Source organism: Punctularia strigosozonata, assembly GCF_000264995.1.
Source record: "Punctularia strigosozonata HHB-11173 SS5 unplaced genomic scaffold PUNSTscaffold_1, whole genome shotgun sequence".
NCBI lineage: Eukaryota > Fungi > Basidiomycota > Agaricomycetes > Corticiales > Punctulariaceae > Punctularia > Punctularia strigosozonata.
The window spans coordinates 1,228,298-1,255,556 of record NW_006767433.1 but is presented as its reverse complement, the minus strand read 5'-3'; the positions used below and the strand labels follow the sequence as shown (position 1 = coordinate 1,255,556).

At 60.7% G+C, this 27,259-nt stretch overlaps 13 protein-coding genes across 13 annotated transcripts in view; 6 read left to right on the top strand and 7 right to left on the bottom strand.

The window, feature by feature from the left end:
* PUNSTDRAFT_140028 (uncharacterized protein) overlaps positions 1-1,709 on the bottom strand; it is a gene marked incomplete at its 5' end in the record, with an annotated part of 5,396 nt that extends 3,687 nt beyond the window's left edge. The window contains one exon of the mRNA XM_007378358.1: positions 34-1,709. Within this exon, the coding sequence (XP_007378420.1) occupies positions 34-1,709 (1,676 nt within the window). The remainder of the gene's footprint in view (positions 1-33) is intronic.
* A 270-nt stretch (positions 1,710-1,979) lies between these two features.
* Positions 1,980-4,431, bottom strand: PUNSTDRAFT_117259 (uncharacterized protein). The gene is made up of 5 exons (XM_007378357.1): positions 4,268-4,431; positions 3,962-4,205; positions 3,645-3,906; positions 2,382-3,572; positions 1,980-2,297 (listed from the first exon to the last, which is right to left on the bottom strand). Exons 1-5 carry the CDS (start codon positions 4,386-4,388, stop codon positions 2,226-2,228), a joined length of 1,890 nt encoding a protein of 629 aa, XP_007378419.1. The 5' UTR covers positions 4,389-4,431; the 3' UTR covers positions 1,980-2,225.
* Positions 4,432-4,506: 75 nt separating this feature from the next.
* Positions 4,507-5,388, top strand: PUNSTDRAFT_79078 (Sm-like ribonucleoprotein). Its single transcript, XM_007378356.1, has 6 exons — positions 4,507-4,532; positions 4,595-4,787; positions 4,840-4,860; positions 4,926-5,002; positions 5,058-5,077; positions 5,130-5,388. The coding sequence occupies exons 1-6, from the start codon at positions 4,528-4,530 to the stop codon at positions 5,147-5,149; spliced, it is 336 nt and encodes a 111-aa protein (XP_007378418.1). The 5' UTR covers positions 4,507-4,527; the 3' UTR covers positions 5,150-5,388.
* A 174-nt stretch (positions 5,389-5,562) lies between these two features.
* PUNSTDRAFT_58431 (RNA polymerase) lies at positions 5,563-6,224 on the top strand (the record flags this gene model as incomplete). Its single annotated transcript, XM_007378355.1, has 4 exons — positions 5,563-5,647; positions 5,716-5,951; positions 6,027-6,061; positions 6,116-6,224. The coding sequence occupies 4 exons, from the start codon at positions 5,563-5,565 to the stop codon at positions 6,222-6,224; spliced, it is 465 nt and encodes a 154-aa protein (XP_007378417.1).
* A 380-nt stretch (positions 6,225-6,604) lies between these two features.
* PUNSTDRAFT_129178 (uncharacterized protein) lies at positions 6,605-7,841 on the bottom strand (the record flags this gene model as incomplete). The annotated part of the gene is made up of 5 exons (XM_007378354.1): positions 6,605-6,727; positions 6,787-6,945; positions 7,000-7,296; positions 7,363-7,479; positions 7,539-7,841. The coding sequence occupies 5 exons, from the start codon at positions 7,839-7,841 to the stop codon at positions 6,605-6,607; spliced, it is 999 nt and encodes a 332-aa protein (XP_007378416.1).
* Positions 7,842-8,032: 191 nt separating this feature from the next.
* On the bottom strand, positions 8,033-9,568 carry PUNSTDRAFT_117256 (tubulin-tyrosine ligase; the record flags this gene model as incomplete). The annotated part of the gene is made up of 5 exons (XM_007378353.1): positions 8,033-8,109; positions 8,149-8,377; positions 8,435-8,794; positions 8,845-8,940; positions 8,993-9,568. 5 exons carry the CDS (start codon positions 9,566-9,568, stop codon positions 8,033-8,035), a joined length of 1,338 nt encoding a protein of 445 aa, XP_007378415.1.
* An 88-nt stretch (positions 9,569-9,656) lies between these two features.
* Positions 9,657-11,232, top strand: PUNSTDRAFT_140023 (Pkinase-domain-containing protein; the record flags this gene model as incomplete). Its single annotated transcript, XM_007378352.1, has 5 exons — positions 9,657-10,141; positions 10,251-10,535; positions 10,586-10,963; positions 11,025-11,090; positions 11,148-11,232. 5 exons carry the CDS (start codon positions 9,657-9,659, stop codon positions 11,230-11,232), a joined length of 1,299 nt encoding a protein of 432 aa, XP_007378414.1.
* PUNSTDRAFT_117254 (uncharacterized protein) lies at positions 11,227-13,636 on the bottom strand (the record flags this gene model as incomplete). The annotated part of the gene is made up of 8 exons (XM_007378351.1): positions 11,227-11,653; positions 11,723-11,849; positions 11,924-12,477; positions 12,550-12,670; positions 12,737-12,954; positions 13,017-13,289; positions 13,342-13,437; positions 13,478-13,636. 8 exons carry the CDS (start codon positions 13,634-13,636, stop codon positions 11,366-11,368), a joined length of 1,836 nt encoding a protein of 611 aa, XP_007378413.1. The 3' UTR covers positions 11,227-11,365.
* Positions 13,637-13,732: 96 nt separating this feature from the next.
* On the bottom strand, positions 13,733-15,601 carry PUNSTDRAFT_58716 (FAD-binding domain-containing protein; the record flags this gene model as incomplete). The annotated part of the gene is made up of 7 exons (XM_007378350.1): positions 13,733-13,896; positions 13,944-14,039; positions 14,091-14,373; positions 14,435-14,760; positions 14,815-14,966; positions 15,019-15,118; positions 15,175-15,601. The coding sequence occupies 7 exons, from the start codon at positions 15,599-15,601 to the stop codon at positions 13,733-13,735; spliced, it is 1,548 nt and encodes a 515-aa protein (XP_007378412.1).
* Positions 15,602-16,451: 850 nt separating this feature from the next.
* Positions 16,452-16,972, top strand: PUNSTDRAFT_41060 (uncharacterized protein; the record flags this gene model as incomplete). The annotated part of the gene is made up of 3 exons (XM_007378349.1): positions 16,452-16,634; positions 16,693-16,892; positions 16,930-16,972. The coding sequence occupies 3 exons, from the start codon at positions 16,452-16,454 to the stop codon at positions 16,970-16,972; spliced, it is 426 nt and encodes a 141-aa protein (XP_007378411.1).
* Positions 16,973-19,230: 2,258 nt separating this feature from the next.
* On the bottom strand, positions 19,231-22,513 carry PUNSTDRAFT_41059 (uncharacterized protein; the record flags this gene model as incomplete). The annotated part of the gene is made up of 5 exons (XM_007378348.1): positions 19,231-20,787; positions 20,845-20,864; positions 20,939-21,608; positions 21,693-22,449; positions 22,509-22,513. The coding sequence occupies 5 exons, from the start codon at positions 22,511-22,513 to the stop codon at positions 19,231-19,233; spliced, it is 3,009 nt and encodes a 1,002-aa protein (XP_007378410.1).
* Positions 22,514-22,758: 245 nt separating this feature from the next.
* Positions 22,759-23,694, top strand: PUNSTDRAFT_129172 (uncharacterized protein; the record flags this gene model as incomplete). Its single annotated transcript, XM_007378347.1, has 3 exons — positions 22,759-23,287; positions 23,349-23,429; positions 23,567-23,694. The coding sequence occupies 3 exons, from the start codon at positions 22,759-22,761 to the stop codon at positions 23,692-23,694; spliced, it is 738 nt and encodes a 245-aa protein (XP_007378409.1).
* Positions 23,695-24,072: 378 nt separating this feature from the next.
* Positions 24,073-26,222, top strand: PUNSTDRAFT_79061 (ras-domain-containing protein). The gene is made up of 5 exons (XM_007378346.1): positions 24,073-24,148; positions 24,324-24,364; positions 24,452-24,589; positions 24,669-25,050; positions 25,122-26,222. The coding sequence occupies exons 1-5, from the start codon at positions 24,088-24,090 to the stop codon at positions 25,271-25,273; spliced, it is 774 nt and encodes a 257-aa protein (XP_007378408.1). The 5' UTR covers positions 24,073-24,087; the 3' UTR covers positions 25,274-26,222.
* The last annotated feature ends 1,037 nt before the right edge of the window (positions 26,223-27,259 follow it).

Below are 27,259 nucleotides of genomic sequence, written 5' to 3'. Positions count from 1 at the left end.
GGGGGGGGGGGGGGGGGGGGGGGGAGGACTCACCTGGCAGCCAAAATGGACGCGATCTCCGCCCGGTTGACGGCCTCCGTGAGCCGCTGGAGGTACACCTCCGGCGACTCCTCGTCGATCCTGGGCTTGAGCTCGGCCGCGTTCTTCGTGAACGACTGGCGCGGGGACGGCGCTGCGCTCGGTCCAGGCGACGACGTCGTCGGCCCGCCGAAGAAGCTCTCGCCGGACGGCGGTTGCGCAGGATGCTGATGCGAGTTGGAGGAAAAGCTGAGCGAAAGCCGGGGAAGTATCGAGGTCGACGGCGTGGTCTTCGCCCGTATACGACTCGGACCGGGGCCGCTGAGGGGAGAGGGTAGCACGTGCGGGGTCGAGGAAGAGGGCGGAAGCAGGGATTGGGCGGAGAGGTGGGGGAGGGGCGGGGGGGACGCGAGGAGGGACGCGGAGGCGGTGGCGCGGGAGGAAGGGTCGACGTAGGCGGAGCGAGGGCGCGCGTTGTCGGCGGTGGAGGGTCGGCGCGTTCGAGGTCGCACGGTAGCAGGTTCGGGTTTCGTCGCGCGCGCGGACGATTCGGGCGACGCGTGCGCCTGGCTGCGCTCGGAATGCCGCCGGCGCAGGCTGGACGGGCCGGCTTGCTGCGGACCGAGGTCCATGTCGAATGGCGAGACGGGCTGCAGGGAGGGCAACGTAGCGTTCAGCGTCACCTCCTGCGTGCGCGGCGACGGCGACGGCGACGGGGCGGCGGCAGCAGAATCGTAGCGTTTGCGCGAGAAGAAGGACGACTTGCGGGAGACCGCCTTGGGGGGCGTCAGCGAACCTGAGCCGCTGTCGTCCACGGCGACCCGTTCCCGCTCCTTGCCCTTGCCTTCGGTGAACGCGCCCGTCGCGAGGTGGAACGGGCCCAGCGACAGGCCGCGGGAGCGCCGCTGCGCGTGCGGATCGGGGGAGGATACGGCCGACGAACCCGTTTTCGTGAGCTTGCCGTACGACTTGGCCCGGCGAACTTCGTAGGCCTTCGGTGCCGACGCCGCCGACGATGACGGGTCGGGCGTGGCGAACGCGACGGTGTGTACCTCTGACGAAGAGGCGGACGCGGCGTGCTGGGGCATCAGTCCAAGTCCCAACGCTGCCCGCGCGAGCGCGTGCGTGGTCGAGCCGTTGGACGGGGCAGTGGCGAGCTGGGAGGGGAACAAGACGGATTGGTGGTGTTCCGTGCCTGGCGTAGTCGCGATCGTCGAGCTGGACACCCGCCCTGCAGCGACGGCGGCGGCGGCGTATCCGCTCGGGCCCGCGAGGCCGAGCTGGAGCTGCGGCGACCCGCCCTCGCTCGAGCCCGGCGGCGTCGGCGGCAGGTCCTTGTTCCGCAGCTGGAGATTGGGCGTCGACGAGGCGGTCCGGCTGAGACTGATCACGCCGACCTCGTCCGGTTTCGGCGTTCGGGGGTCAGCGTGGGAGGCGGCGACGGTGGGGGATTCGGTGGGGGGTTGCGCGCCGCGGCGGCGCCAGAGAGGGAGGGAGAAGAAGTGGGTCGTGGTTTCGGTCGTGGTCGTCGTCACCTGCGTCGTGGTGGTCGCGACCAGCACCGGCGCATGATGGTCTTGCGCGCCCTGCTCGTACGGCGGCGGGGGCGGTCTGGCGCCGTTGTTGGTGTTATTGGGACGAGGTTCGCGTGACGGCGAGTTCTTGTGAGCCAGGCCGAAGATGCCCACCATCGATGGGTGCAGCGAAGAACGTTCAGCGAAGAACTTCCGTGCTGTTGGGGCAGCGCTGGGTTCAGGTGTGTACTAGTGTAGCATCGAGCGCAGCGGTTTGAGATTCGTCGGTGACAAAGGCGCGGCGGACGTCCGTAAGTATGTATGACCGACGGCCGAACCCCGCGTACTCGCCCCAGGGGCGGGGGCACGTGCAATTCCGGGGACCGTACGATCTGTGCGTCGACCAATTCTATTCGACCCTCTCAACCACACTCAGCGATTATTTTCGCCTGAACTCTGACATTGCGCGCAGAAAACCTTACAAGCAAGGAACGATACAGCACACACCCTAAAGTGACCTGGTACGCAAATAGACCCGCGGTCCAGACCCAGATCAACAGAAGGACCGCGTGGCGACCTGCCCTGGCAGCATCAAACCGCCGATAGAGTCGATATCTCCGTCCAAAGCACGTCGCCGGTGCCAGAAGGGAGGCCATCCCAGCCAAAGGCGCGGAGATGGGCGCTCGCGAGGGTTCACGAACTGCTTTTCGATTGCCGTTTCTTGTCCTTCGCCAGGTTCTTCCGCTTTTGCTCCAGCACGGCCCGCTGCGGAAGTAGAAAAGAGTGAGCTTCCCCATCCATCCGGCGCGACAGCGAAGAAAGGAAGGGTAATAGAGCCAATCTCCGTACCTCGTTCGCGCGCTTCTTTTCGCCGTACTTCATGCGCTCGTACAGCTTGCGCTGCTTGTTGCTCATCAGCATCTTGTTCATGTTCTGCTCGCCCTCCTCCGCCGGCGCATCGGATTTCTGCCCCTTGGCCTTCTTCTGCGCCTTGCTGACTTCCTTCTCGAACGTGCCGTAATCGACTCCCGCCGCCTCCGCCGCCAGCTCCGCCGCACGCAGCGCAGCGGGATCGTCGGCAGCGGCAGCAGCAGCCTGCCTGACGATTGTCCGGGGCGACTCCTCTTCCGCCTCTTCCTCAGCTTCCTCAACCTCAGCCTCCTCCTCGCTCTCCTCACCATCCGACATCTCAACGTCCTCCCCTTCCCCAGCCGCCGCCAACGGATCGTACGCCCCGACGGGCGCGCCGAACGGGCTCAAGTGCGGCGGCAGCGTCTTCCCCTGCAGATACGGCTCCTCCGACAGCAGCTTCCCGGCGTTGACGCAGTCCACGACCCACTGCGGCTGCACGTACTTCCTCCTCCGCCTCCTCTCCCTCGCCTCCTCCGTCTCGTGCTCCCTCGCCTTCTCCGCCACCGGCCGGTCGATGATAACGTGCGTGATGCTCTCGTCCTCCTCCTCGAACGGCGACCCCGTGCCGGACGACGCCGGCCAGCCGATCCGTCCCCCGAACGAGCGCACGATGAACTCGAATATCGATCTCGGCGTCTCGCGCGAGAGCCAGAACGTGTACGGCGCGAAGAGGTTGATGGGCGCGGATGAGGGGAGGGTGGAGATCTGTTGGAGGGTCGGAAGCTCGGCGCCCTGGGCGATCTCGGTCTTGGAGGGCTGGGGTACAAAGTCTTCGTCGGCGTCGTTCGACACCGTCACCCTTTCCGGCTCTGGCGCGCCAACGTCGTCGTCGCCGGCGTGGGCGGACGTGGCGATGCTTTTGATCGTTTGCCGTACGTCCTTGGAGGTGATTTTCTTGCCGTCGACCTCGACCTCTTTCGTCTTTTTGAACGCCGCCGCACTCGCGCTCTTGGCGTCCTGGAGAGAGAACGCGCCGACGCCCGCCGCACCCTCGTCCTTCTTGAGGTCCAAGGGCGGCGGGTACACGAGGCCAGCATCCGTGTACAGCTTGAAGAACACGAAACCGAGCAGGGTCTGGTACAGCTCGAGGAAGGTCAACATGACCCGGGCATCGACGTCAGGCGGTATCTAAGTTTTAAAAAAATAGATGGGGATACGTCGGGATATGTTCGATGAAGCGACATGTCCAAGTACACATACCGTCTGAGTGAACTGATACGGCACGAGCCATGTCACCGTCTGCCCTTCCACCTCCGCTTGGTAATATATGCCCTTGATGGACAAGAACGTCTTGCGCAACGCTCGCGTGTGAATCACGTACAGCTGCCACTCCGCAGCCAGCCTGGCGCAGTTTTCGATGAGCGACGGTTGTATACGTCCGTCCGAAGGCAGAGAAGCGAAGAGGAAGGCCATGCAGAGCGCATCATCGATGTCCCGGACTGCATCTACGAACGTGGGGTACCTATCGACGGCTTAGAACATGCTGCACAAGGTTTGGCAAACCAAGCGGTACTGACCGTTCCTTGATGATGTGATCCAGGCGGTACACCGGCTTGTTCTCCTCGAGGCTCTTCGCGCTGCTCCACTCGCCACGCCCAAGAGCTCTTGATAGTCGTTTTGCGAACGCTTTGTGCTCGCGAAGCTTCCTCAAGACGGGTTCGTGGGCGAGGTACGCAATGTCCTTGGCGTAATAGAAAGATGTTGGCGCAGAGGATCCTTTGTTGGCACGTTTACGATGCCGGGGCTCCCGAGGAAAGATACCTTGAGTATCCCAAAAGTCAGTACAGTGCAAAACCTGGACGAGCACATGCTGCGATACTCACCCTTCAGGATGCATAACCGTCGAAAGTCGGCCAGGGAACATTGCAACTTCTTGATCGCCGCTGAGCGGGTGACATACGCCTTGGCCGCGCCAGATTTTCCCTTCTGCTTTATGCGAGCCATCGTGGCTAGGACGAAGGGAGGGTTTTGTAGTATGAGATGGAGGGAGGTGGGGATGGAGCGCTTCTCAGCAAGGGGAATCCAAAATTTGGGTCTGCCTCAAATTTCCCGAAAAGGGAATAGGCTCCTTCACTGTTCCACCATGAGGTACTCGCGTTCACCGTGCTGCTGCAAGATATTCTCCGACTAACCAACGATTCATATGCTAGTCAATACGTGCACGTTCCCAAGTCCGAGCTGGACGAGGCGCAGCTTCGTGCTCTGGAAGAGCATGAGATCAGTCAGGGCCCGCTGTCGGTGTTGCAGCAGGCGGTGAGGAACCACGCCCAGGTCCTCATCTCGCTCCGCAACAACAAGAAGCTGCTAGCGCGCGTCAAGGCTTTCGACAGGCACAGTAACATGGTGAGTAGCGGGCCGTATGCTCGGGAATCTCTTGAGCTCAACCCTTTTACAGGTTCTGGAGAACGTGAAAGAGGTCTGACCACCTTTCCAACTCCTCGGTTACCGCGCTGGTTCACCTTGCTGAATGCTTGATGCCAGATGTGGACCGAGGTCCCGAAAGGAAAGAACAAGAAGCCCGTCAACAAGGACCGGTTCATCAGCAAAATGTTCCTGCGGTGAGTGACACCATCGATGTCGTATGGACGTAGGCGCTCATGCCCCCGCTTCCAGTGGCGACTCCGTAATTCTTGGTAGGCTTCACTCGATCATCGCTCTATCACGTCGCTGATCGCGGTCCTGTAGTCCTCCGCCATCAGGTATAACGGATCTGCGTTCTGCGAACATCCTCGCAAATTTCACGGGGAAAGACGCGCGAAAACATCCGGCGGACGCTCTACGCGTGTCCAGTGCTGGTTACGGCCTCTGTTGAACCTCTGGTTTGCGCGGGACCTGCGACGCTCTCCCAAAGTGATTGTGGGATATCCCCGTGTCCGCTTCTGTACTGCTGCCGTTCGTGTTGTCCTGTAATCGCAATGCATATATCAGTTGTTCTTGTTGTTCGTTAATCTGGTATCCTCTATGGTACGGCGATGATTGACGATCAGTATACTCTGTAACTCTGAGCCTCGAGGCAAGCGTTGTGTAGGTACGTTCGCGCCACAAACGCGGACAACTTTTCTCGTCTCCTCTGCTTGCGCCGAAACCCTTGCCCTTTCATTCCACCCATATCACAACGATGGCAACCACCACTTCACACATTGTGTTCGACGACATTTTCACCGTCAACGCCATCGACAAGGAGGGCAAGAAATTCGACCGCGGTACGACTTCCCTACCTCACTCGCAGGCGCGACCCGGTCCCCTTATTTACCCCGTTCTGGGCCCCCAGTCTCCCGCCTCTACGCGCACTCGAAGAACTACGACATGGACCTGACTCTGGACTACAACACTGAGCTGTTTCCATTGAAGAACGAACAGAGTTTCGCGCTCGCCCTGTCCAGCTCGCTTTCGCGAGGGGGCGCGCCGGGCGGAGATGACGAGGCGGAAGAGAAGAACGTGTGGAGACCGGACGGGAAGGGCCAGCGAGGGCTCGAGGAGGACTACGACTATGTCATGTACGGCAAGGTGAGAAACGGATGCTCCTCGTACTCCGGACAGCTGCACGTTCGTTTTCGAGTCTCATTCCGAAACCAAACGCAGGTCTACAAATTCGATTCGGGCACTTCAGAGATATCGTACGTTTCCTATCGTGACTTCGCAAGTTCAAATCGCTGAATAGCCCCTCACAGAACCGCGTATGCTTCGTTCGGTGGACTGCTCATGGCCCTCACGGGGTCCTTCAGGCATATGGCTAGCATAGTCCTCGGAGAACCCATATACATCCTCCTTCGCAAGTAACACCCGTGTCCGATCAGCTGTTGCATGCGTGTCGCTGCACACTTCTCTGCTTCCGTGCGCACGAAGGGGGATGCGGCAGGCCCGCGCTGTCTATTGAGCGCATGGCGCACGTAGGCGTCTAACTGCAACTCCACAAAATGCGAGCGTGCCTCGACTTAACCATTCAGGCAGCACATCCCAGACGAACATCACCTCTCCCGGGACAGAACGCATTCTTGCTCGCGAAACGAGTTCGCCCTGAAGAGCGAACGATGTGACGATAGAAAAGACGGGCGGGTCATTAGGTTGTATAACTAGCGACGAACGACATCAATATCATCTAATATAAACACGACGACAGCAAAGCACAAGAGGAGCTAACCAGGCCGCATAAGTGCGTGCTATGAATCTGGCAAATGTTGTGCCTCCTTTTCGTGTCGGATCGCTTCTTTCACTTCGTTTACACTGGCCAGGCCAGGTAAGACAAAGGTGTAGGCATTCTTTTGAGCAACCAAGCGACGAATCTGTGAGATTGATGCTCAGCGAATCGATCCCGGTGAAGCGGCGTTTCTTTGGATCGCACCTGATGCTCGATCAGTTCATGCAGCTTGGGCACGTCCGCAAGTTTGGCGCGGCTGCCTATGAGCGAGGTGGTCTTGATATTCAAAGTGAAGCCGTCAGGAGGGATGCTGATCTGAAGGGTAGACGGCTTGACGGAGGCTGAAGGGGGCAAAAAAACGACCTGCGTTATTCCATTGTCAGCGTACCCTCTGATGCTACATGCAGGTTCACTCACCGGTGACTGAAACAATTCCAGCGATATTGTCAGCGACACGGGTAGTCTCGCAAATGACGGCAGCGGATAGTTGAACAGCACGCCGGTAGAAAGTGCTACCGACACGCTATCCTTGTATACCATGTCGAGTTCTACCTCGCTAGGCTCTGAGTCTTGCGAAGCAAGCTCGCGCGCTGCGCTGCGCCTTCGAGAGCGTGATGAAGGCGCAGTACTTCTCATCCCTGAAGATTTCAATCGAATATTCGAGAATCGAGGGGCGGAGGAGCCCAGGTCGACCGAGTGTATGCGGATGGGATCCTATCCCCAACACGAATATGCATTCAAAGAATATTCAACGACTCAAAGCACGGAACAGACACTCACAACGAGTGCTGCAGGCCTAATGCGGTTAGCATACTCTTCTAACTTTCTTCGAGCTACCTCATCCCCTTCAGCACCAGGGAGATCATCGCGGAGCTTGGACCGGTATGCATCTAGTACCTGGACGACTTGGTCAGGCTGCAGTTCAAGAAATGGTCAATGAGGCCAGCAATACGGACGTTGCGGAGTAGCAAGTTAAACCAGTCCGCCGATTCTCCCTCACGCTCCTCTTCATCGTCTTCCAGACTATCGCCCTCCTCGTCTATGACGGATTCCACCGTCCCTTGCATATTGAAACGTCCCGCCTCATCATGCTTGTCGGCGGCAAGTGTGGGGTGAAACGTCGGATTCTGCCTTCCAGGTTCCGAGTCCAAGAAGAGGTACTTCAGGATCAGGACAAGTAGCAGGAGAATGGAGAGTTGACCCAGTATCAGTCCTTGTGTGAATGTCGGGGTCAACGTGAAGATATAGTTAGAGGCCATAACCGTGCAAGTCCTCGCATGGCATCCGCGAAACTAAGAGACTCCAGTGGTCGGAAGCGCTCTTTAGCGACTGTCGCGGGGCAAGCTGCAGCGTGCTGCTTCCGAATTCCCGCTGGTGGCGAACGCCGAAGAGGCGTGCCGATGAGGTTAGGGTTGGATATCTAAGATCTGAGAGACCTTCTAACCAATGTCTATCTGTACATTTGCTCTACGTCCAAGCATTTCCTAAGGTAGAACCGAGTCTCGTTCAAATTCCAATCCTCGACACCTTGTGCACGTTCGCAGCCCTTGTTGATACCGTCCGCGCTGTGATCACCGAAGAACGGCTCAACGCACACCTTCCCAATGGAAACGAATAGATCTTCGAGGATCCAATGCAGACGAGGACCCGTGAGCTCGATCGCAGGCTCCGAATTGACTTCAAGCAGATGGACCTGGAATTTCGATTGGTCGTCCGGAGACTCCGAGGAGACAGAGCCCGAGTTATCCGAAACGAGGAAATCGATTCCAAAAAGCTCGAAAGCATTCGGCAGGGCCTATAAGCGCGCTGCATTGAGATGTAACGCTCGACTGTTGCAGTTAGAGAAGCTCACCTGGAAATGTATTGGCGTGGCCTGTGCCGCTTTAAACGTTTCACCCAGTATTGCTGATATTTGGTCCTTGATGTCGGCGATATCTTCTTCCTTGAGCGTGGTTGTTACACCATCATCTCTCGATGGCGTTGAGTAGACCCGATGCCCAGCTAGCTCATCAAGGAGGCGCACGCCCTCTTCGCCGCGATGAGCTTGCAAAGACGTGTTCGTCAAGTGGGGGGTGAGATCAATGTCTGCACCGTGTTTCCCATCTTGTGGAGTCGGGGTGGTGTAGGGCACTGCAGAGAACAACGCCAGGATACGCGTGTAGAGGTACACTGTGAGAGCGCCGGAGGCAACGCAGTATGCACGAAGGTGGAACTAGGGGATTGGTTCTTATGGATGACGTTCTGTCATACGAGACGACTGACCTTGTGGCCTTGGCGACTTTTGCCGTTATCTGAACCGGATAACGGTTGCAACGGAATATCGTTCGGGTCCATGAGGAGGGGGTTCGGTATATATTCCTGGCGTGGTTGAGTAAGGAACACGCCGCACAGGAGCGATTGCGATACATGCTTGGATCACGAAGTGTCGCAGCTGCGAAGTCACGACAGCCGTTGCCCCCTCTCCCTCGTCATCTTCCTCATCGCTATCGCCCTCGAACTCCTCAAAAATGCGCTGAAGATCGTCCTGACTGTTGAAAAGTCTTATGCCCATCCCGCGGTCTGCCATTCCGGGCTTCAGTATCCACCACCTCTCGGGAGCCATATTTTGCGCCAGATCCCAGAGCTCGTCTGTCCACATGTCCTCCAGTTCATCCGCGAAGCTGATTTCAATGTCCCATGACCGTGGTACAGATCGCACGAGCTTGGAGGTAGTATGCTTGGTGGTATATGCGTGTATGCAGCGTGCAAGGTAATGTTTGCGTATCAGAGCTTTACGGATGGTATACGACGATGCCAAAACGCCCGCTTCAGAATGGGTAAGGTCATGGTCAATATCGTCGTAGGTTGACCATTGCAGCAAGCGAGTGTGTCCTTGGGGCGAGTCTACAAGCTTAGGCGGTGTTGAGAGACGATCCAAGGCCTTACTGACCAAAGAGTTTGTCAGAGGGGCGGACGGCCAGGATACGAAAGCTGAGAAGTCCTGCATTTAACCTGTGCAGATGAACGAAAAGAAAAGGGAGAAGAATCGTTATGTTGTGGCAGTGCCCTTAGTCTCCTCGTTCACTTTCTCGACGATGTCCAACGTTGCTGGACCCTCTACTCCCGGTCGCAAGAGATCAAAATGGGACGAGGACGAGGTGTTGGAGGTGCAGATTCAACAACCTATAGCAAAGAAGAAGGTTAAGAAAGTCAAAATTGCTCGGGAACATACTGCCAGAACCGCCTCCCCTTCTGGATCCGAGGCTTCAACCGCTCGCCATCCACGGCTGTCCCATAGTATATATGTCCCGCCCCGGGAGTTCCACCCAGTCATTACTCCTTCGCGCTCAGTCTACTGCTATGAGCGACTCAACCAGATTGAGGAAGGATCCTATGGCGTCGTGTTCCGCGCACGGGACAAGCAGACGGGCGACATTGTTGCATTAAAGAAGCTGAAGCTGGAGGAGGAGAAACACGGCTTCCCGATCACGGCACTGCGTGAAATCAACGCGCTCATGACCTGCAGACACGAAAACGTCGTGAACATACGGGAGGTCGTCGTCGGAGACACCCTGACGCAGTACGTGTGGCAAGCATCATGTCCGTATATCGACTCGAATATGACAAGATACCATCCCCCTTGCACTGCTTCTTTACCTCTTGCGCCAACGTAACATCGGCCGCCTAAGGGTCTTCGTCGTGATGGACTTCATCGAGCACGACCTGAAGACGTTGCTCACCGTCATGCCTTCTCCGTTTTTGCAGTCGGAGATCAAGACGCTCATGATGCAGCTGCTCTCGGCGGTTGCGCATTGCCACTCGCGCTGGATATTGCATAGAGACCTGAAGACCAGCAACCTGCTGATGAATAACCGGGGCACAATCAAAGTGGCCGACTTCGGTTTAGCGCGCAGGTACGGAGATCCTGTTGGAGTTGGTGGCATGACCCAGCTAGTCGTAACACTATGGTACCGGTATGCGTTATTCCGGCCCAATCAAAAACAAGCCTAACGGAGATACTCAGAGCACCCGAGATCCTGCTTGGGGCGAAAATTTATTCGACTGCCGTGGACATCTGGTCCGTCGGCTGCATCTTCGCCGAGCTCATCCTCAAGGAACCCCTTTTTCAAGCCAAGGGTGAAATAGAACTCATCGCCATGATATTTAAACTGCTCGGCCCACCCTCGACGAACCCAGCTTCCCCGTCGTTCTCTTACTGGCCTGACTTTCCCACCCTTCCACTCGTGAAGACGCTGACTATACCCCCGCCGCATCCTCACGGATTCAGACAAAAGTTCCCGTACCTGACGAATGCCGGAATCGACCTAATGATGAAGTTGTTGACATACGACCCGGAACGGAGGATCACCGCTGAGGAGGCGCTCAAGCATCCTTATTTCAGGTACGGCCATCCATCACTTCCAATAGATCCAGACAATCATGTTCACGCTCCTTCTCGGTAGTGAGTCACCTCTACCTAAACACCCAGACATGTTCGGGACATTCCCGTCAGCGGCAGCTGGAGAAAAGTGAGTAGTCGTGTTGGTACTTCGCGTTATCGGTGGTTGACTGCTGTTGTTCCATAGGCGACGAAAACCGGATAGTCCGACCGCCCCCGTGCGCGCAGCAGACTATAAGCTTTTAACCGACTTCGATTTACCGGATATATGATGTATTACAGTGGTCGCATCCTGTTGCAGTATCATATGGCACAGACATAGCGTATCAAAAGATTACTGGCGAAGACATATTGTGCAAGTGCCGAACATGACGAATAATGCCAATATTCACGAAGTCCGGAACATCAGGCTGCGTTGTTCAGTTGCGAACCCTCTGACGGCAACGTGGTGGAAGACACTCCTTGGCTAAGCCCCGGGTCAGGCCTGGGTCCTTCTTCGGGCTGGCCTTCAGCAGACGCGGGAGGTAGTGCGAGACCTTGCTGAACCGGGAGAGCAGGCTGCGCTTGTGTGATTTGGGCGACTCCTGCTTGTGCGTCTTCTTCTTCGATGAAACGGCTGAGTTGTTCTCGCATCCGACGGAAGCGTTCTCTGGTACGCTCGAGGTCCCCGGTCTTGTTGAAGTACTCTTGCACCTGAGCGATAGACAAACGCATGAATACGATGCATCGACCAACGGCGCCGAAGACATGCAGCTCACGAACCTCCTCAAGCGTGAAGCGATGATCACGCGCGATGGAATACAGCTCGCGGTCCATCATGTGCATACTGGCCAGCGTCTGTGGGTCCGCGACGGCCAACCCGGCAAGAATAGCAGCGTACGGCACCTCCCTGCGGGGGAGAAAAACAAACACGATTAAGCACGAATGGGCCCAAAGACGAACAGCCAAATGTCGTAAACATACACAGCCCCAGTCCTCGGCCGCTTGTTAGGCTCGGCTTCCTCTTCCTCCGCCTTCCTCTTCGCCCAAGCCGGCGGCGGCTCGTTACCCTCCCTGATCTGCCACTCGGCGCTGTCGTCCGGATCCTCCACCTCCTCACGCTCGGCCGGCTTGCGCGGGGTCGACGGGTCCATCGGGCCGCCGATCGGGAACGCCATCGGCGGCGGCGGATACGGGTAGGGCATCGCGGGCGGGATATACGCGCCTTGCATCAGCTGCGCGTGGTGGTCATCCACCGCGCCCTGTTGGAAATGCGACGGTCCCGGTTGCTGCCCGAGTTCTGGATCGAACGGCTGGTGCGGCTGGTCTTCGACCTTGGCGGTCTTCTTGCGCGTGCGCTTCGGTTTTTCCTCCGGCTGGCGCACGAACGCGTACTGGCCCTTCTCGCCGACGAGGGGTTTGCGCTCCTGGACGATGAAAGAGATGCGCTGATCGAGCCGCGCCGAGTTTTTCTTGTAGCGCTCGCGCCAGGACTGCCAGGTGTGGCGGTTGACCCAATGGTATTCCGGTTCGTTGCCCTTTTTGAATGGAGACGCATGACATGGACGGAATATCGAGAGAGAGAGAGGGGGGGGGTGCGCGAAACGTACCATTTCTACGAGCTGCTGGTAGAGTCTGTTACCCGTGCGGCCACCGGTCTCCTTGTAAGGTATCTTCATCGCGATCCACTGGCAAAGATGCTCCTCGTCTTCCTCGTTGAACTGTATCCTCCTGTATAGGCACTCGTGTTAACTGACCCCTGATCGTGATCGGAACCAAAGAAAAGCTGCCGCTCACTCTTCTCCAGCTCTTCTACCTCCCGGGTTCTTGTACACCATAGGCGTGTAGAGGACCTGGCCCCGGTCAATGCACTTCTTCACCCAGAGGTAATTCTCAACGTATTTGTCCTGCATTTGCTGAAAGGAGTTGACGAGGTGCGCGAATATGTCCGTGTTAGGGTCGGCGAGGATGACCTTGGCGGACTGGATCGAGGCCGTCGGGTCGCCTCCAGAGTGCTGATGACAACGACACGTATATCAGCGCACCGCCAGATCCGATGTTTCCAAGGACAACCTACCATGATCCTCGCGCTCAACGCCGCCCGCGCGTTCACGTTCGCGATGCTCGAGTGAATGTGCATCTTGATCGGCTCCCCGTTCTCGACAAAGATCTGCTTAAGCAGCATCCCTGCGATCTTGCACGCTTCTACGAAGGTGTACGGCACGAAGTAGCGCTCCGGCCGTTGCTTGCTCGTCCAGCAAAGGCGCAGACGCTCTTCCTCGGCTGTCCCCTGCTGAACGAGGATGTACCCCGACCGGGGCACCTTCTGCTCTACCCGTCCTCCGAGAGACTGTCATACGGAATCAAAGAGCGCGAAGCATGGAACGTCTGCAGCGCCGTACCGCGATGGTTTCACATAGCTCGGCCTGTAGCTGCTCCGGAAGGTCCTTCTGGATGAAAAACTTGACCGCAAGCCCGGACACATCTTGGAATATCGGCTAAGATATAACAGCGATGTCCTGTGGTCAGCCCGCGTACTCTGGACAGAAAAAACCTGGATTGGGGGTTACCATCACTTGCGACTGGGGACCAGCGGATGAGGTTAAGGTTCGAGCACCCTAACCCTGGGATTGGTGTCAAAAGCTGTGTTTGCGCGTGTTTGTTTGCCCACGTCCGTCGTTGATCGGCGAGCCACATTTTTGCAGCCACGACGCAAGGATAGTAGAGCGAAATCTATGGATACAAAGATCGCCGTGGAGACGCATGGTACAGCGGATAGTTTCATAAGGCAAGCTATGGGATGACGACTTTTCCCCGGTTCATGATGCCTTTGGGGTCAAAGAGCGTTTTGACTTTCTTCATCCACTCGATGCTGGCTTCGCTCTTCGAGTAGTGCAGGTGCTGCGTCTTATGTCGGCCGATACCGTGTTCGGCGGATATTGAGCCCTTGAAGGATGCTGTCAGGAGGTTAGTGCGCATGTCTGAGGGGCGTGTATAGGTAGACAAAGTGACTTGCCGACGAGCTCATAGATGAACGGCTCTAGAGCAGCTTCTATTTCAGGCGAGTACGCATCAGCGACAACGTTTAGGTGTAGATTGCCTGTTTGACCCATCAGTACAAGGTATCCGATGTATGGAAAACGATGCATACCATCGCCGACGTGACCATAACCAATGACGTGCCTAACTGCCTTGTCGTGAAGAAGACCCTTAGAACGGAGGTGCTCCCTCGTCGTGTCCACTACTTCCTTGAATTTCTGGAGAGGAATGGTGATGTCGTACTTGTACGCCTTGCCCTCCTTCGATACCGCCTCGGTAATGCCCTCGCGCAGCGTCCACAACGACGCGAACTGGGTCGGTGATTGGGACAAGACACCGGTGGTGATCAAAGGTTCATCGGCCGTGAGCAGTCCCTCGAGGAGATCGTTCAGTTTCTGTTGGATACACTGAATGAGCGCGGATACGGAGGGTTTTTTGTCATCGTAGACAGCATACCTCCTCGTCATGCTCCTTTCTACCTCCGCTCGTCTCCAACAACACAAAGCACTCCGCGTCGCCGATCTCGTCCTTCGACAGCGCCCGGCCCGCGTTGTGCTTGATGTTGATCCCGTACGCCTCGCGGTCGAAGAACTCGAACGCGGAGAGGATCTCGGACAGCTGCCGCTTCGCCGTCTTGAACAGCGGCAGGACGTTGTCGAACGTGGGCAGGGCAAGCACGGCGTTGCTCGTCGACTGTGGGGTCGGTTGAGTTAGGATCGAGACGCCGGTCACGATGCCGAGCGTGCCCTCCGCGCCGATGAAGAGCTGCTTTAGGTCATAGCCTGTATATAATGTCAGCAAGGTTTACCTACGGGCACTGAATCTAAGAACCGCACCGGTGTTGTCTTTCCGTAATGTGGTGAGCAGGTCCAGGATAGTGCCGTCGGGGAGAACAACCTCTAGCCCGAGGACCGACCCATGTAATGAGCCATAGCGAAGTAACCTCAAGCCGCCGGCGTTCGTGGAGACATTGCCGCCGATCTGACAGCTGGCGACGAGTGAGTCATAGCGAAAGCACGATGGGAGGACAAGGACCTTACCTTCCTTTCGCACCAAGGTCCAAAGGCATGATGTGATCCTCCTTCGCAATATATTCCGACAGAGCTTCCAGCACGCAGCCCGCATCTGCGACCAGTATGCCTGGGAAGTAATTCTCGGCGCAAGCAATGAAAGAGAAGCGCATGTCGACAGCATACCAGAGACGGGGTCAAACGACCGAACCTTCGACATGTTGCTCAGGCTAAGCACAACCTCGTCGCCTATAGGCACGCTCCCGCCGACGAGCCCGGTGTTCCCACCCTGCGGGACGATCCCGATCCCCTTCTCGTTGCAATACTTCACGATCTCGCTTACTTCTTGCACCGAGCGCGGCTTGAGGACGGTGCTCGCCCTACCGTGGTACTTGCCCATCCAGTCATCGTTGTACGCCGCGAGGTCGTCCGCAGGCGCGGACGTGGGAGGGAGCGTGGAGATGATAGACGTCGCGGGGAGGATGCGGGAGAAGTGCTGGAGGTCATCAGCGGTGACGGACTTGAGGTAGGACAGCGACGGTGCGTGGGCCCATCTCCTGCTGGAAGACACTATGGTCGAGCACCGAGCCAGGTATCGCGCTGAGCGGAGCATTGCAGAGGAGGGAGGTAAAGCGGCTGAGCGGTGTCCATTGGAATTAGGAAGACGGAGCACACAATATTAGTTCGGAGCGCGTGACCGACGCGTTCGGCGCCACCGTCCGTTGTGACTATACTTGGGCCACCGTCTCCGCCTCCGACATATCGCTTGCCATTCCTCGTCTGTCTGCATATCTAACAACAGCACGTAGCCGGCAGCCGAGCCTGCAGACATCCACGAGTGAATCGCTGGAGCAGATACCATGGCGATGTCCGGTCGTTTGAGCGCCCCCGTTCCAGGGTGCGGAGCGGCGTCTCGGCCTCTTCCAATAATCTCGTCGAAGTCGAGCCTCAAAGTTGCGGAGACAATCGATCTGACTGAAGAAGACGAAATCGAGATCCTGCCGTCCAAGCGACCCGCACCCCCCGCGCGTTTGCCCTCCCCCAAACGCAGCCGCCTCAACGCACCCAATGGCACCCCTACCACCGTGAAACGCTCTAATTCCGAGTCGCCGTTATTAGTGAGATCCGATGGAGGCTCCCAGGCCGCCCATGGAAGCGCTAAACGCTGGCGCCCTGCGTGGAAGAAACCTCGTTTGTCCCAACCCAACACACTACCACCTCCCCCGATCCCGCGTCCAAGTCCAACTACCGCTCCGAACGCGACGGCTGGCCCCTCTTCCAGCCAAAACACGCCAAATAAACCTCAGGGAAACGCGCCTTCCGTGAAGGCAATGGGAGGCAGCCAATATCTACCCTCGCAGGGAGCTGCACGCCTATCCCACCCGTCCTACTCTACTTCTGCAACCCCGAGATCACAAAGAGGCCCGGCGCCGCTGAGGCACACTCCACGTCATAACAACGCGATGCCCGTCCTGTCGATGGAACTCAGAGGCTCCGGCACACAGACGGACGCTATCGTCCTCGACTCGGATGATGAGGCAATTGCTCCAATAGCCGTATACAATTCGACCAGAGCCACGCCAGCCGCCGATAACTCCGACGAAGATATTAACGACTGGGTTGACTCGTGGTATAATCACCTCTTGGTACGCTATCGTGTACCGCCTCCGTCTATCATACAGATACTAAACGATTTCGTGCCAGTCCCCTGTGCCGGTACCTACCGAACGCCCTGCGCCAGTTTCGAATCTTCAGTCGAATCTATCGGGGCTGAGCCTGAGGGAAACGGTGCCACCGGAGCGGCCTACCATCCCGCGAGGTCCGAACCCCTTTGAAGGCTACGACTGGTCTCAGGCCGGTAACGTACCTTGGGTGCCTCCTGTGAACGTGCGCAGAGCAAGACCGTCCGTTGAGCCTGTTCTGACCTACTTATCGTGATAGGGCCGATCGCGGTTACGCCCTCGCTTCCGGCGCAGACATCTGATGGTGGATCCATACAACCAAACACGCCCCTCTGCCTGTTCTGCTAGATCTCCACATAAGGCTACTCTGCTCGGCCTTCGACTGGCCGGCAGCATCAAAATAGGAGATGGATGTGAGCTCGAGGCCACAGGGAGACTCGTAACGCAATGCCTAACGTGTTCTGCTTCCCAGCTATCACCAAGGTCCTTCAGCGAGGGAACCGAATCGTGATTTCCAGCGCGACCGCGGGCGGCGAGCCGGATGAACCTCATGAAGTGGATGGTCAGTATTCAGTAGCCCCGCCCGTGACCCTCCTATGACCGTCGTCTTCAGAAGAACCCAACGCATACAATACATCAGGAAACCTCGTCCTGCTAGAAGTGCGGCGCGACGCGGATTCTGCGCTCGCGCCCATCCGACACGATCTTATTCAGGAGTCTCCCACCGACCCACCCCGTGGCCATGTTCAATGGAGAAGCGGGATTAAAACGCTTCCCGCCACCGACATGCTGACCGGAAGCAGACCAATCGAGTTGCGCTACGAGTGGTCAAAACCCAAGTACTATACCGTCAACGACGTCGCGTTCCATCCTGTGGTGTAAGCGAGCAACGACCTTCGTTTAGGAAGGCGTGGAACTGACACGCCTATCAGCCCAAACAGGTTGGTGAGCTGCGCCAACGACGGCTTCGTGTGTACGTGGGATCTCGGTACCATGGCGGGCTCCATACCGGTACAAATGGATCGCGGTACGTCGTTCGATCCGTCCCCCGCACACTCGTCAAAGACTGATTACCAATCTCCCGTCTAGTCAAGCTCCCCGCAACGCCGCAAGATTTGCACTTCAGACCGGACTCGGCCCGGCTCGCGATTACCTGCAGCGACGGGTGAGTCCTTCCCCCATCTGCTCACCTCGCTCATCTGCTTACTCCGCATCCTCGCCAGGCGCGTCCGCATGTACGGCTCCGACACGGGCGACCCGCTGAATGCGCCGCTCTACTCGCAGGTCCGGCCCAAGACGTTCCCAATCGCGAGGTATGCTCAAGGCCATTCCGCCGGGAGCGCGACCTGGGGCCGGGAAGGTACCGACGACGTCTTCTTCGTGTCCACGGAGCCGCTTCCGGGCACGGTCGGCGGTAGGCATAAGGCATTCGACGAAAGCGGCAGCGAATTGTGTACCTTCTCTGGGGAGGAGGCCGGCGACTCGCTCGCCATCCACCCAAGAGGTCCGTTTCTTTTCCTATTCCCACATCTGTCCTTCCTGAACTCATGGGCCCCCGACCGCAGGAACCGAGCTTGCGATGGTCACGATCGACGAACGCGACGTCCACCGGCTGCGAATTTTCCCCGTCGAGCTCGAGGACAGGGAGAACCGGGTAGAGTACGCGACGAACTCGGTGCGGACCGCGATGACCCCGGCGCGGGAAGCGACGCAGGCGACGGCGCTAGAGACGCCGATCCGGCGCGAGAAGCGGCTCGACTACCCGGCGCTCTCCTCCGCCTCGCCGCAGCTCGCGGACGAGTCGGGCGAGGTGAACGTGATGTCGTACAGCCCGGACGGGCTCTACCTCGCCCTCGCGCGCTCCGACGACATCGTCGAGGTGTACGACCCGCGCGACCTCTCGCGCGGCGCGCTGTACGTATTCGAGCACCCGCACGTTCCCGTGCCCGTCAAGGACCACTACGGCGTGTTCCACATGGAGTGGGTCGGTGACTTGCTGGGCCCGCTCAGTCTGGTGACTTCGGGCGCAGACGGTTCGTGACCTTATTTGTGACCCCCCTCGGTCGGTCGTGCACACGAGCTGATTACGTGATGCGTACTTCAGGCAAGGTGCGGCTGTGGGACATGACCAAAGGCTCACGCCTTGGCATGAACGGGCAGGTCATCGCGTCCGTCCCGCACGACATTGGCTACTGTTCGCTCGGGGACGTGTCCAAGGGCGAACTTCCTCTGGTTGTGTGAGTCGCCTTCGTCGTCCCGTCAGCAAACGTTCTGATTCGTGTCATGTTCCAGCGGGGACATTGGCGGCACCCTGTATCTCTTCGACCGACCGCGATCTTGATCTGCCGTACCCGCGCGCTTTACTGCCCATCATGTTGTAGTTATCGTTATTGCTGCACCGTTATACCCCCCGACCGCTTTGACAGAGCCACAACATCGCGAGGTTATAAGTACAGTAATAAAACATGGAGCACGCGCGAGAGGTAAGGATATCGAGGAAGGGAGCAAAAAAGCCACAACACACAACACGGATAATCAACAACCCCCCCCCCCCCCCGCCTTACTCGACCCTCACCAGACTCTCCAATTCGCCGAACATGACCTCGTCCAGATCGCGAAGCACCATCACCCGCCACGTCATCTCCTCCTGATGCCCGCCCAACAAGCCCGTCCCGCGCTCGACGGCGCCCTCCCCGACCTCGCCGTACCCCACTCCAAAGCTCAGCACCGGCGCGAGCGCCGCCTCCCCGCCCCCGTCGTCAAACTCGTCCCTCGCCGCGTCGATCACCCTGAGCGCCTCGGCCGCGCGCCGGGCCGAGATCACGAGCCACGCGCGCAGCGTCGCGTTCTCCTCCAACACGCCCCGCCTCACGAACCGCCTGAGCACGGCGGGCAAGCCGAGCCCCGCGTCCCTCTTCGCGCGCCTCTTCAGCGCGGGCGGCGCGAGGTACGCGAGCGAGTAGAGCGCCATGACCACCTTCTCCACGTGCAGCAGCCACGTCTCGCGCGAGAGCACGAGCGCAAAGTCGGCGTCCGCCACCGGCAGCCGGCGCGTGAGCGCGCCGAGCAGCGTCCACATCCACCCCACCGGAAGCGCCTTCGCGAGCACCTCCCGGTTCGCGTCCGGCTGGCTGAGCCGGCCGAACGCGTCGAGCGCCATGTCGGCCGTCGCCGGCGGGCCGCTCGCGCTCCCGCCGCCGTGCGCGAGCAGCCGCAGCGGCGAGACGGCCTCGTCCGGGTCGACGAGGAAGGACGCGAGCAGGCGCGCGGCGCGGTGCGCGAGCCGCACGTCCTGCGCCGCGGACGAGAAGCGGACGGCGGCGGCGACGTTCACGAGCACGTGCAGCGCGTCGCGCCGCACGGCGAGCAGGTCCGCGAGCGACAGCGCGGGCGACGCCGCGCGCAGGCCTCCTTCCGCCTCGGACTCGGACTCGGACGCGAGGCACGTGAGCCGGAGGAGGACGTCGAGCAGGCGCGGGTGCTGCGCCACGACCGGCGCGTTCTGCTCGTTGACGGCCAGGTTCCGGAGGAGGTTGGTGATCGCGAGCACGAGCTCGCCCCGGCGCGGGACCGGGCCCGCGTCCGGGTCCTTGCACCCCTGCGGCCGCGCGAGCGCCGCGAACGGGTCCGCGCCGTCTTCCACCACGCGCGCGACGAGCCGGCGGTGCGTCGCGACCGGCGTCGCGTCCGCAACGTCCACCCCTGGGTCCGGCACGCCCTCGAACGCGACGTCTTCTAAAAGGTCGAGCGTCTCGTCGAGCAGCTCGCCGCAGTGCTGGAGCGGGAGCGGCGTAGGCTCGCCGGGGTTGCGCGCGCGGAGGGCGGAGAGGAGGGTGAAGGTCGTGAGCGCGTACGACAGCTCGGTCGCGAGCCGCGAGCGGAGCGCGAGCGCGAGCGCGCCGATGTCGACCGCGCCCCAGTCGGCCAGGTCGCGCAGGGGCCGCCGGGACGCGATCCGCTGCTGTTCTGCCCGGAGCGCGACGAGGTCGCGTCCACCGTGCGTGGGCGGTTCGCGCCCGATCGGCACGTATTCGATCTTGCGGCGCGATGGGATGGCCCGGGGCCGTGGCGCGGTGGCGGCCGCGGGGATGGCAGGTTTTTGGTCGGGGTCGGATGGCTGCACGGGCGCGTCAGTCATGCTCGTGGCCAACGCGGGATTAGGTAGCCGGCTTACTATAACGCCGTCCTGTGCTTCTGCAAAGAGCAAAAGAGAAAAAGAGAAAAGAGGCGTCAGTGTGTGGCAGTGGGGGGGCCGATTCGTGACTGACCCGTCTTCTGCCTCGCCCGCTTCTCGTCCGCCTCGTCCGCTTCCGCCTTGCGCTTCTTGCCCTCCTCTTCCCCCATCATCGTACCCTGCCCCATTCCGATCCCGTTCGCCGCGTTCGCCAACTCGGCCGACAGGTCGCCTCCGACCTGTCCGTTCACGCCGTTAAGGTGCGCGCCGTCGTCGAACGACCCGGCCTCGGGCGTCGGCCGCGCCTGCGCCTGTTGCGGTGGATGCGGCGGCTGCATGATAGCCATATTGCCGGGAAAGCGCGCGGCGCCGTTGACGTTCGCGGTCGGGTTGGGGTTGGGCGTAGGGGCGGCGGCGGGCGCGGACATGCCCATCATGTTCCCCGCCCCGGCGTTGTTGAGCTGCATCTGCCCCGACCCCGGCATCTGCGGGGCGCGGCCTTGCATCGCGAAGGCCGCCTGTTGCTGTTGTTGTGCTTGTTGTTGTTGCTGCTGCTGCTGCTGCTGCATCCCCTGGCGGGCGACCATGGCTTGGCGCTCTGAGGTCTGCCGGCGGACGAGGGCTTCGAGCGGGGCGAGCACGGCGTTGTACAGCTGCACGAGCGCGGGCGCGGTGGGCTGGGGCACGCCGGTTTGCGGGTGGGGGTGTTGCTCGGGCACGTCGAGGAAGCTGAGGATGGTCGGCCACGCATTTTGCTGATGTATCTAGCCGACGCACGTCCCTCGTCAGCCTAAGCTCCGAACGGACGCAAAAAAAAAAAAAAAGAGAGAGAGGGGGGGTGGGATTACCTTTTGGATGCCGCCGAGCTGGGCGACGCTGGTCCAGAGCCGGAAGAGGTCGAGCTCTTTGCCGGCGATGCGCACGACGCCCGGCGCGCCGGTCGGATCGAGCAGCGGGGGCTTCCATGCCGAGAGCGCGGGGTCGAACGGCGGGTGGTTGGTCGAGCCGCCGGCGGCGGCGGCGGCGGAAGCGGCGGCGCCGATGAGCGCGGGCGGGAGCGGCTTGTTCGCGTTCGCGTGCAGGTTGGCGAGGTTGACGAGGAAGGCGTGCCGCCGCTGGGCGTACTGCGCCGCGATCTGGGGGTTCATGTGGGCGTTCGCGTGCGCGTTCGGGTTCATGTTGGAGGAGGAGGAGGAGGAGGCGGGGAGGAGGGAGGAGGTGGTGTTGTTGGTGGCGGCGGCGGCGACGGCGGAGGGAGGGAGGGAGGTAGGATCGTGTCCGGGGACGACGGAGGCGGGGAGCGAGAATGCGCCGGGGTAAGATCCCGAGATTGTTCCTCCTCCTCCGCCGAGGCCTGCCAGCGCGCCTTGTGATCCTCCTGCCGCCATGCTGCCGCCGACGATGACGCCCGCCCCGGCGCCTAAGGACGGGTACGCGCCGCCGCGGGGGTTGTTCTGGTTCTGGGCCATGCGGGCATGGCTGACGGCGTTGAGGGCGGCAATCTGCTTGGCGGCGGCGGAGGGGTCGAGGTTGAAGCCGCCGTTGGGGTTTGCGGGGGAGGAGGGCGAGGCGAATGGCGGTTGCTGTTGCTGGGCGTTGTTCGGGCTGGAGGAGCGGGAGGTGGATGAACGGGAAGCGGGAGTGTATTAGAGAGGAGGACTCACAGCATGATGGCCCCGTCCGTATTATGATGCCGCCTCTGGCCCGGCGTCGGTTCGGTCGTGCGGAAGCCGTAGCGTGGTCTCACCCTCCAACGCCGCGTCAACGTCCGCGCCTCTGCCACGCTCGCCTCGACGATCAACAAAACGTTGGATCTACGAGGCGCTCTCGCCGTAGCGCTCGACAATGTCGACGGGAAATAAAATCAGGGCTCGCTGCTCTCAAAAACGCCCGGACTGGCCAAACCCGTTCAACATGCCCACCTCGACCCAGCGATTCACCCGCGAGCTCCGAACACGTGCCCTCCATCGAAGGAGTCACGAACATGTCACAGCTGCTCGTCACGCCGCCTCCCTCATTTTTCTGGCCATGGCCAAGTCTGAGATCGACGACATCTTCGCGTCCGCGTCTTCGTCCAAGGCCAAGGCCAAGGGCAAAGGGAAGACGAGCCTCGCCGAAAATGCCAAACTTCCCGCTGCGTCGACGTCCGCGCCGGTGACGAGTTCCACGTCGAAAAAGCACAAGAAGAAGCGCAAGCGCGCTCAAGCCGACGACGCTGCCTCTACCCCTGCCCCTGCCCCTGCTGAGGTCCAAGACGCACCGAAACGGGCCGCTCCCGAGACCGTCGTCGACCCCTCGACGCGACCTCTGACGAAGAAACCCAAGACTGACAACTCTGGGAAACCGTCTTCATCGTCGAGCGCGCTGAAGAAGCCGTCGAGGAAGGCGAAACCGTCGCAGGATGACGACGAGCTCTTCAAGGACTCTCGGGGGACCTCATCCCGTCCGTCTTCTCTCTCTCTCTCCGAAAGGCAAACTCCGCCGTCCGTCTGACAGTGATCCAGGACGAAAGACCGAGGAGGGCTTTACCATCTTCAAGGAAGCCGACTTGGGCATCGATCCCGAAGCCGGTGGGACGCCCTTGTGTCCGTTTGACTGCGATTGTTGTGCGTGTTATAGATATACCTTCACACGAAGCTCCTTGGTATTGAGCCCTGACCTTCCTCTCAGGTTTCTAACCTCTATTATCCGCATCTGTATCTTTATACCGTTGTATCTCTAGCATGCTTCTCGAACCCGTCAACGCCCGTATCGATTCTCGGCAAGTTTTCTCTCGTTTTCCCGCTGTTTTCGGCTCTATCGAAGCCTCCCGAGCCGCTCAAACTACGGATCGAGGAGGTCAATGTGTAGCCAATATCGACCCACCGATCCCCGCTTATAACTCCCATTGTATGACCGCGTTCAACGGGAAACGTATGCCCACAGGGCTCGCAGGGATACAGTACATATAGGCTCTTTTCTCGTCGTTGTGATAGCCCCAGCATGTCCCTGTAATACGAGTCGAACAGAGTGCTTTATCGTGTATATTCGTGGTCTTCCTTAGACAACCCCAACTCCATACGCTCCCAAATAAAAACAACTTGTCCCTTGAGCGCGGAAGCAAGCAGAGTTCCCCGGGCGCCTGAAAAGAGTCGATACAGAAGGAGGGACAAAAGCGCTGTGCCGGCGCCACCGGTGCCGCGCGCAGCATCATCCTCGTCCTCGTCCACTCCCACCGCACCTCCATTATCCATATCTCCATCCATGTCCGACTCCGCCTCCGCCCCCGCCGACAAGTCTGTCCAAGTCAAGCTCGTCCTGCTGGGTGAGTAGTACACGTCCACCATCCAACGACATTGCGAGGGGGGGGGGGGAAGCGTGCACGGCAACCGCCGCTCTGAGTCTGCGTTTCCTTCCCTTCTGGCGCGTACCCGTGGAGACGAGATGACCGTAATCACAAAGAATATATTCGTATCGTTGCTGACGACTGGCACCTCTAGGCGAGGCTGCTGTGGGCAAGTCCTCGGTCGTGCTCCGTTTCGTGAGTCTTCGCTCATCACGCCGTCGTTCCCGCTTGTCGTTGTTGTTGATGCGACTTTGCCTTTGCCCCCTCCCCCCGGGCCGCCAGGTCTCGAACGACTTCCAAGCAAACAAGGAACCCACGATCGGCGCCGCCTTCCTGACCCAGAAATGCCGGCTCGAAGACCGCGTCCTACGCTACGAGATCTGGGATACCGCCGGCCAAGAACGCTTCCACTCGCTCGCGGTAACGCACCCCGGCTCCTCCTCCTTCCGTCCCCACCCCGTCTCATCCGTCACACCTCTTTTTTCACCCCACTAAACAGCCCATGTACTACCGCAACGCGCAAGCCGCCGTGGTCGTCTACGACGTCACCAAAGCGTCCAGCCTCGAAAAGGCCAAATCGTGGGTCAAGGAGCTCCAGCGGCAGGCGAACCCGAACATCGTCATCGCCCTCGCCGGTAACAAGGTCGACCTCGTCCAGCAGCCCTCGTCCTCCACGCCCGCCGCCGACGCCGAGGAAGACGAGGCGGACGACGCGACGGCCACGCCCGACGCCGACGCCGACGCCGAGTCTTCGTCGCCCGAGAGCCTGCGGCAGGTCCCCGCCGACGAGGCGCAGGCGTACGCCGCCGAGGCCGGCCTGCTCTTCTTCGAGACGTCCGCCAAGACGGGCGAGGGCGTCGTCGAGATGTTCACCGAGATCGGTGGGTTTTTCTTGCCCCCTTTTACCCCCCACCCTCGCGCCACCGCTTAATTTATTTTAATTCTCCCGCAGCGAAGAAGATACCGATCGAGCACATCCTCGCCTCCTCGCGCGGCGCGGGGCGACCCGGCGCACAGGGCGCACGCACCGGCGCCGCGCGACAAGAGGGCGGCGTCAACCTCGAGGAGAACCAGACCAAGGGCAAGGACGCGTGCAACTGCTGAATCCTTTTTTCTTCCGTGTGTTGCCGCATCGTTCCCACTACATACATGCCTCTGTTTGTTTGGTTTTGTGTTTTTTTTTCCTCGTACGACCTCGCGACGATCTTTCCTCCCTCCCTCCCCCGCACACGGAGCGTGCTCTTTGTTATTAGACCCTTGTTGCTAAACTACTTGAAACCACGGGTTTTTTTGTCCCTCTGTGCGCGCCTCCTGCCTCCCTCCTCCCTACACGTCTACCCGCGGCCCTATACCTGTATTATCCTTACATACATACATATTCTGTTACTACCTGGACCTTCCCTTGCATCTACGTCCCGACGTCCGAGCGTCATCATCAACCGACGTAAGGCGGAGGCCCGGGCGCATGCTCCTGCTCTCCTTCCGGGATAAGATACGGCGGGGGCGCGTTGCCCGCGGCCGGCGCCGGCGCCTCGCTCGTATGCGGAGGCGGGGGCCGCTCGTGCCCGTGCGGGCGGCGGTGCCTATCGTCCTCCGCGGGCGGGCCGACATACGTCGCGTTCGACGTCCCGATCTCCGCCCCGCCCGCCCCCGCCCCCGCCGCCACCGGCGACCCCACGGGCAGCACCGCGACGCCGACCTCGCCCCCGTGCGTGCGAAACTCCGAGTCGATCGACGGCGGCGGGTCGGACGGGTCGTCCATCGGTGGGGGCGGGGGCGGCGGGGCGGCGTCGCCGTCGCCGCCGTCCACCCCGTCGCCGCCGCTGCTGCCGAGCGCGGCGATCGCGAGCTGCGGCGGCACGTGCGCGAGCGCGGCGAGCTCGCTCACGTCCGGGTCCGCGCGCGCCTGCTCGATCGTCGGCGGCGGGCTCGCGCCGCGCTCCCCCGCGATCTCGGGCGCGTGCCCGTCGAACTCGTCCGCGGCGGTGAAGCCGAACAGCTCGCCTTCGCCGGGGAACGCCAGCTCGCTGCCGAGTTGGTGTAACGATTGCTGTTGTTGTTGCTGTTGCTGCTGCTGCTGTTGCTGCTGTTGTAGTTGAAGTTGGGGCCCGGTATGCTCGGCCGAGGCGACGTACGCGTCCGTCTCGGATTCGAGGAAGGTGGGCAGGCGCGCGGCCTGGGCGGAAGACGATTCCGGGGTGGCGATGGAGAGCGAGGCGAAGGGCGGTGGCGCCTCGCGCTCCTCGAACGGTGGAGGGGCGCCCACGCCGACGCCCGCGCCGCTAGGGCCCGCGCCGTAGTGCGGCGCGGCGGCGACCTCGGTGTCTTCGCGCCGGACGGTGCGCGCGGGCGGCTTGTCGTGCTTCTTGCGGTAGGCGGCGTCGACGGCGGGCTCGACCTCGGGCAGCGGCGCGGGAGGGGGGAGGAGCGTGACGGGGATGCGGAGCGTCAGCGTGCGCTCGGTCCGGGTCGGCTGCTCGAGGAAGCCGACGTGGACGAGGACGCGGAAGGAGACGGCGTGGAGGAGCGTCGTCTGCGAGACGGCGGCGCAGGACGTGGGCGCCCCGGACGTGGGGGAGAGAGGCGGGCCGGCGTCGGAGGGGTAGTCGGACGGGGCGGAAGGGCGGAGGACGAAGCGCTGGCGGATGGCGCGCGTCGCGTGGAAGCGGCAGGCGGCGCCGGAGCGGGAGATGACGCTCGTTTCGGCGTGCGCGGCGAAGGGCGCGCGGCGCTTGGCGTCGCCGCCGCCCGTGTCGCTGCCGGAGGACTCGGAGGAGGACGACGATTCAGAGTCGGAGTCGGTATCGGCAGGCGCGCCGCGGACCTTGACGATGCGGACGAGCTCGACGCGGATGTTGCGGAGGCGAACGCCGCGCGAGACGACGAGCTCGCGCGCGGGCGGGGGCACGGTGACGTAGACGGGGATGGGCTCGCCCGCGAAGAACGTCGTGCGGGGGAGCTGGGCGTCCACGGGTGTGGGGTGCACGAGGCTGCGCGTACGCGGCGCGGGGGCGAGCGCGAGCCCGTGCGACGAGAAGCGACGGGTGTGCACGAGGAGGTGCGTGCTGAAGCTTGGCGGGGCCTCGGACG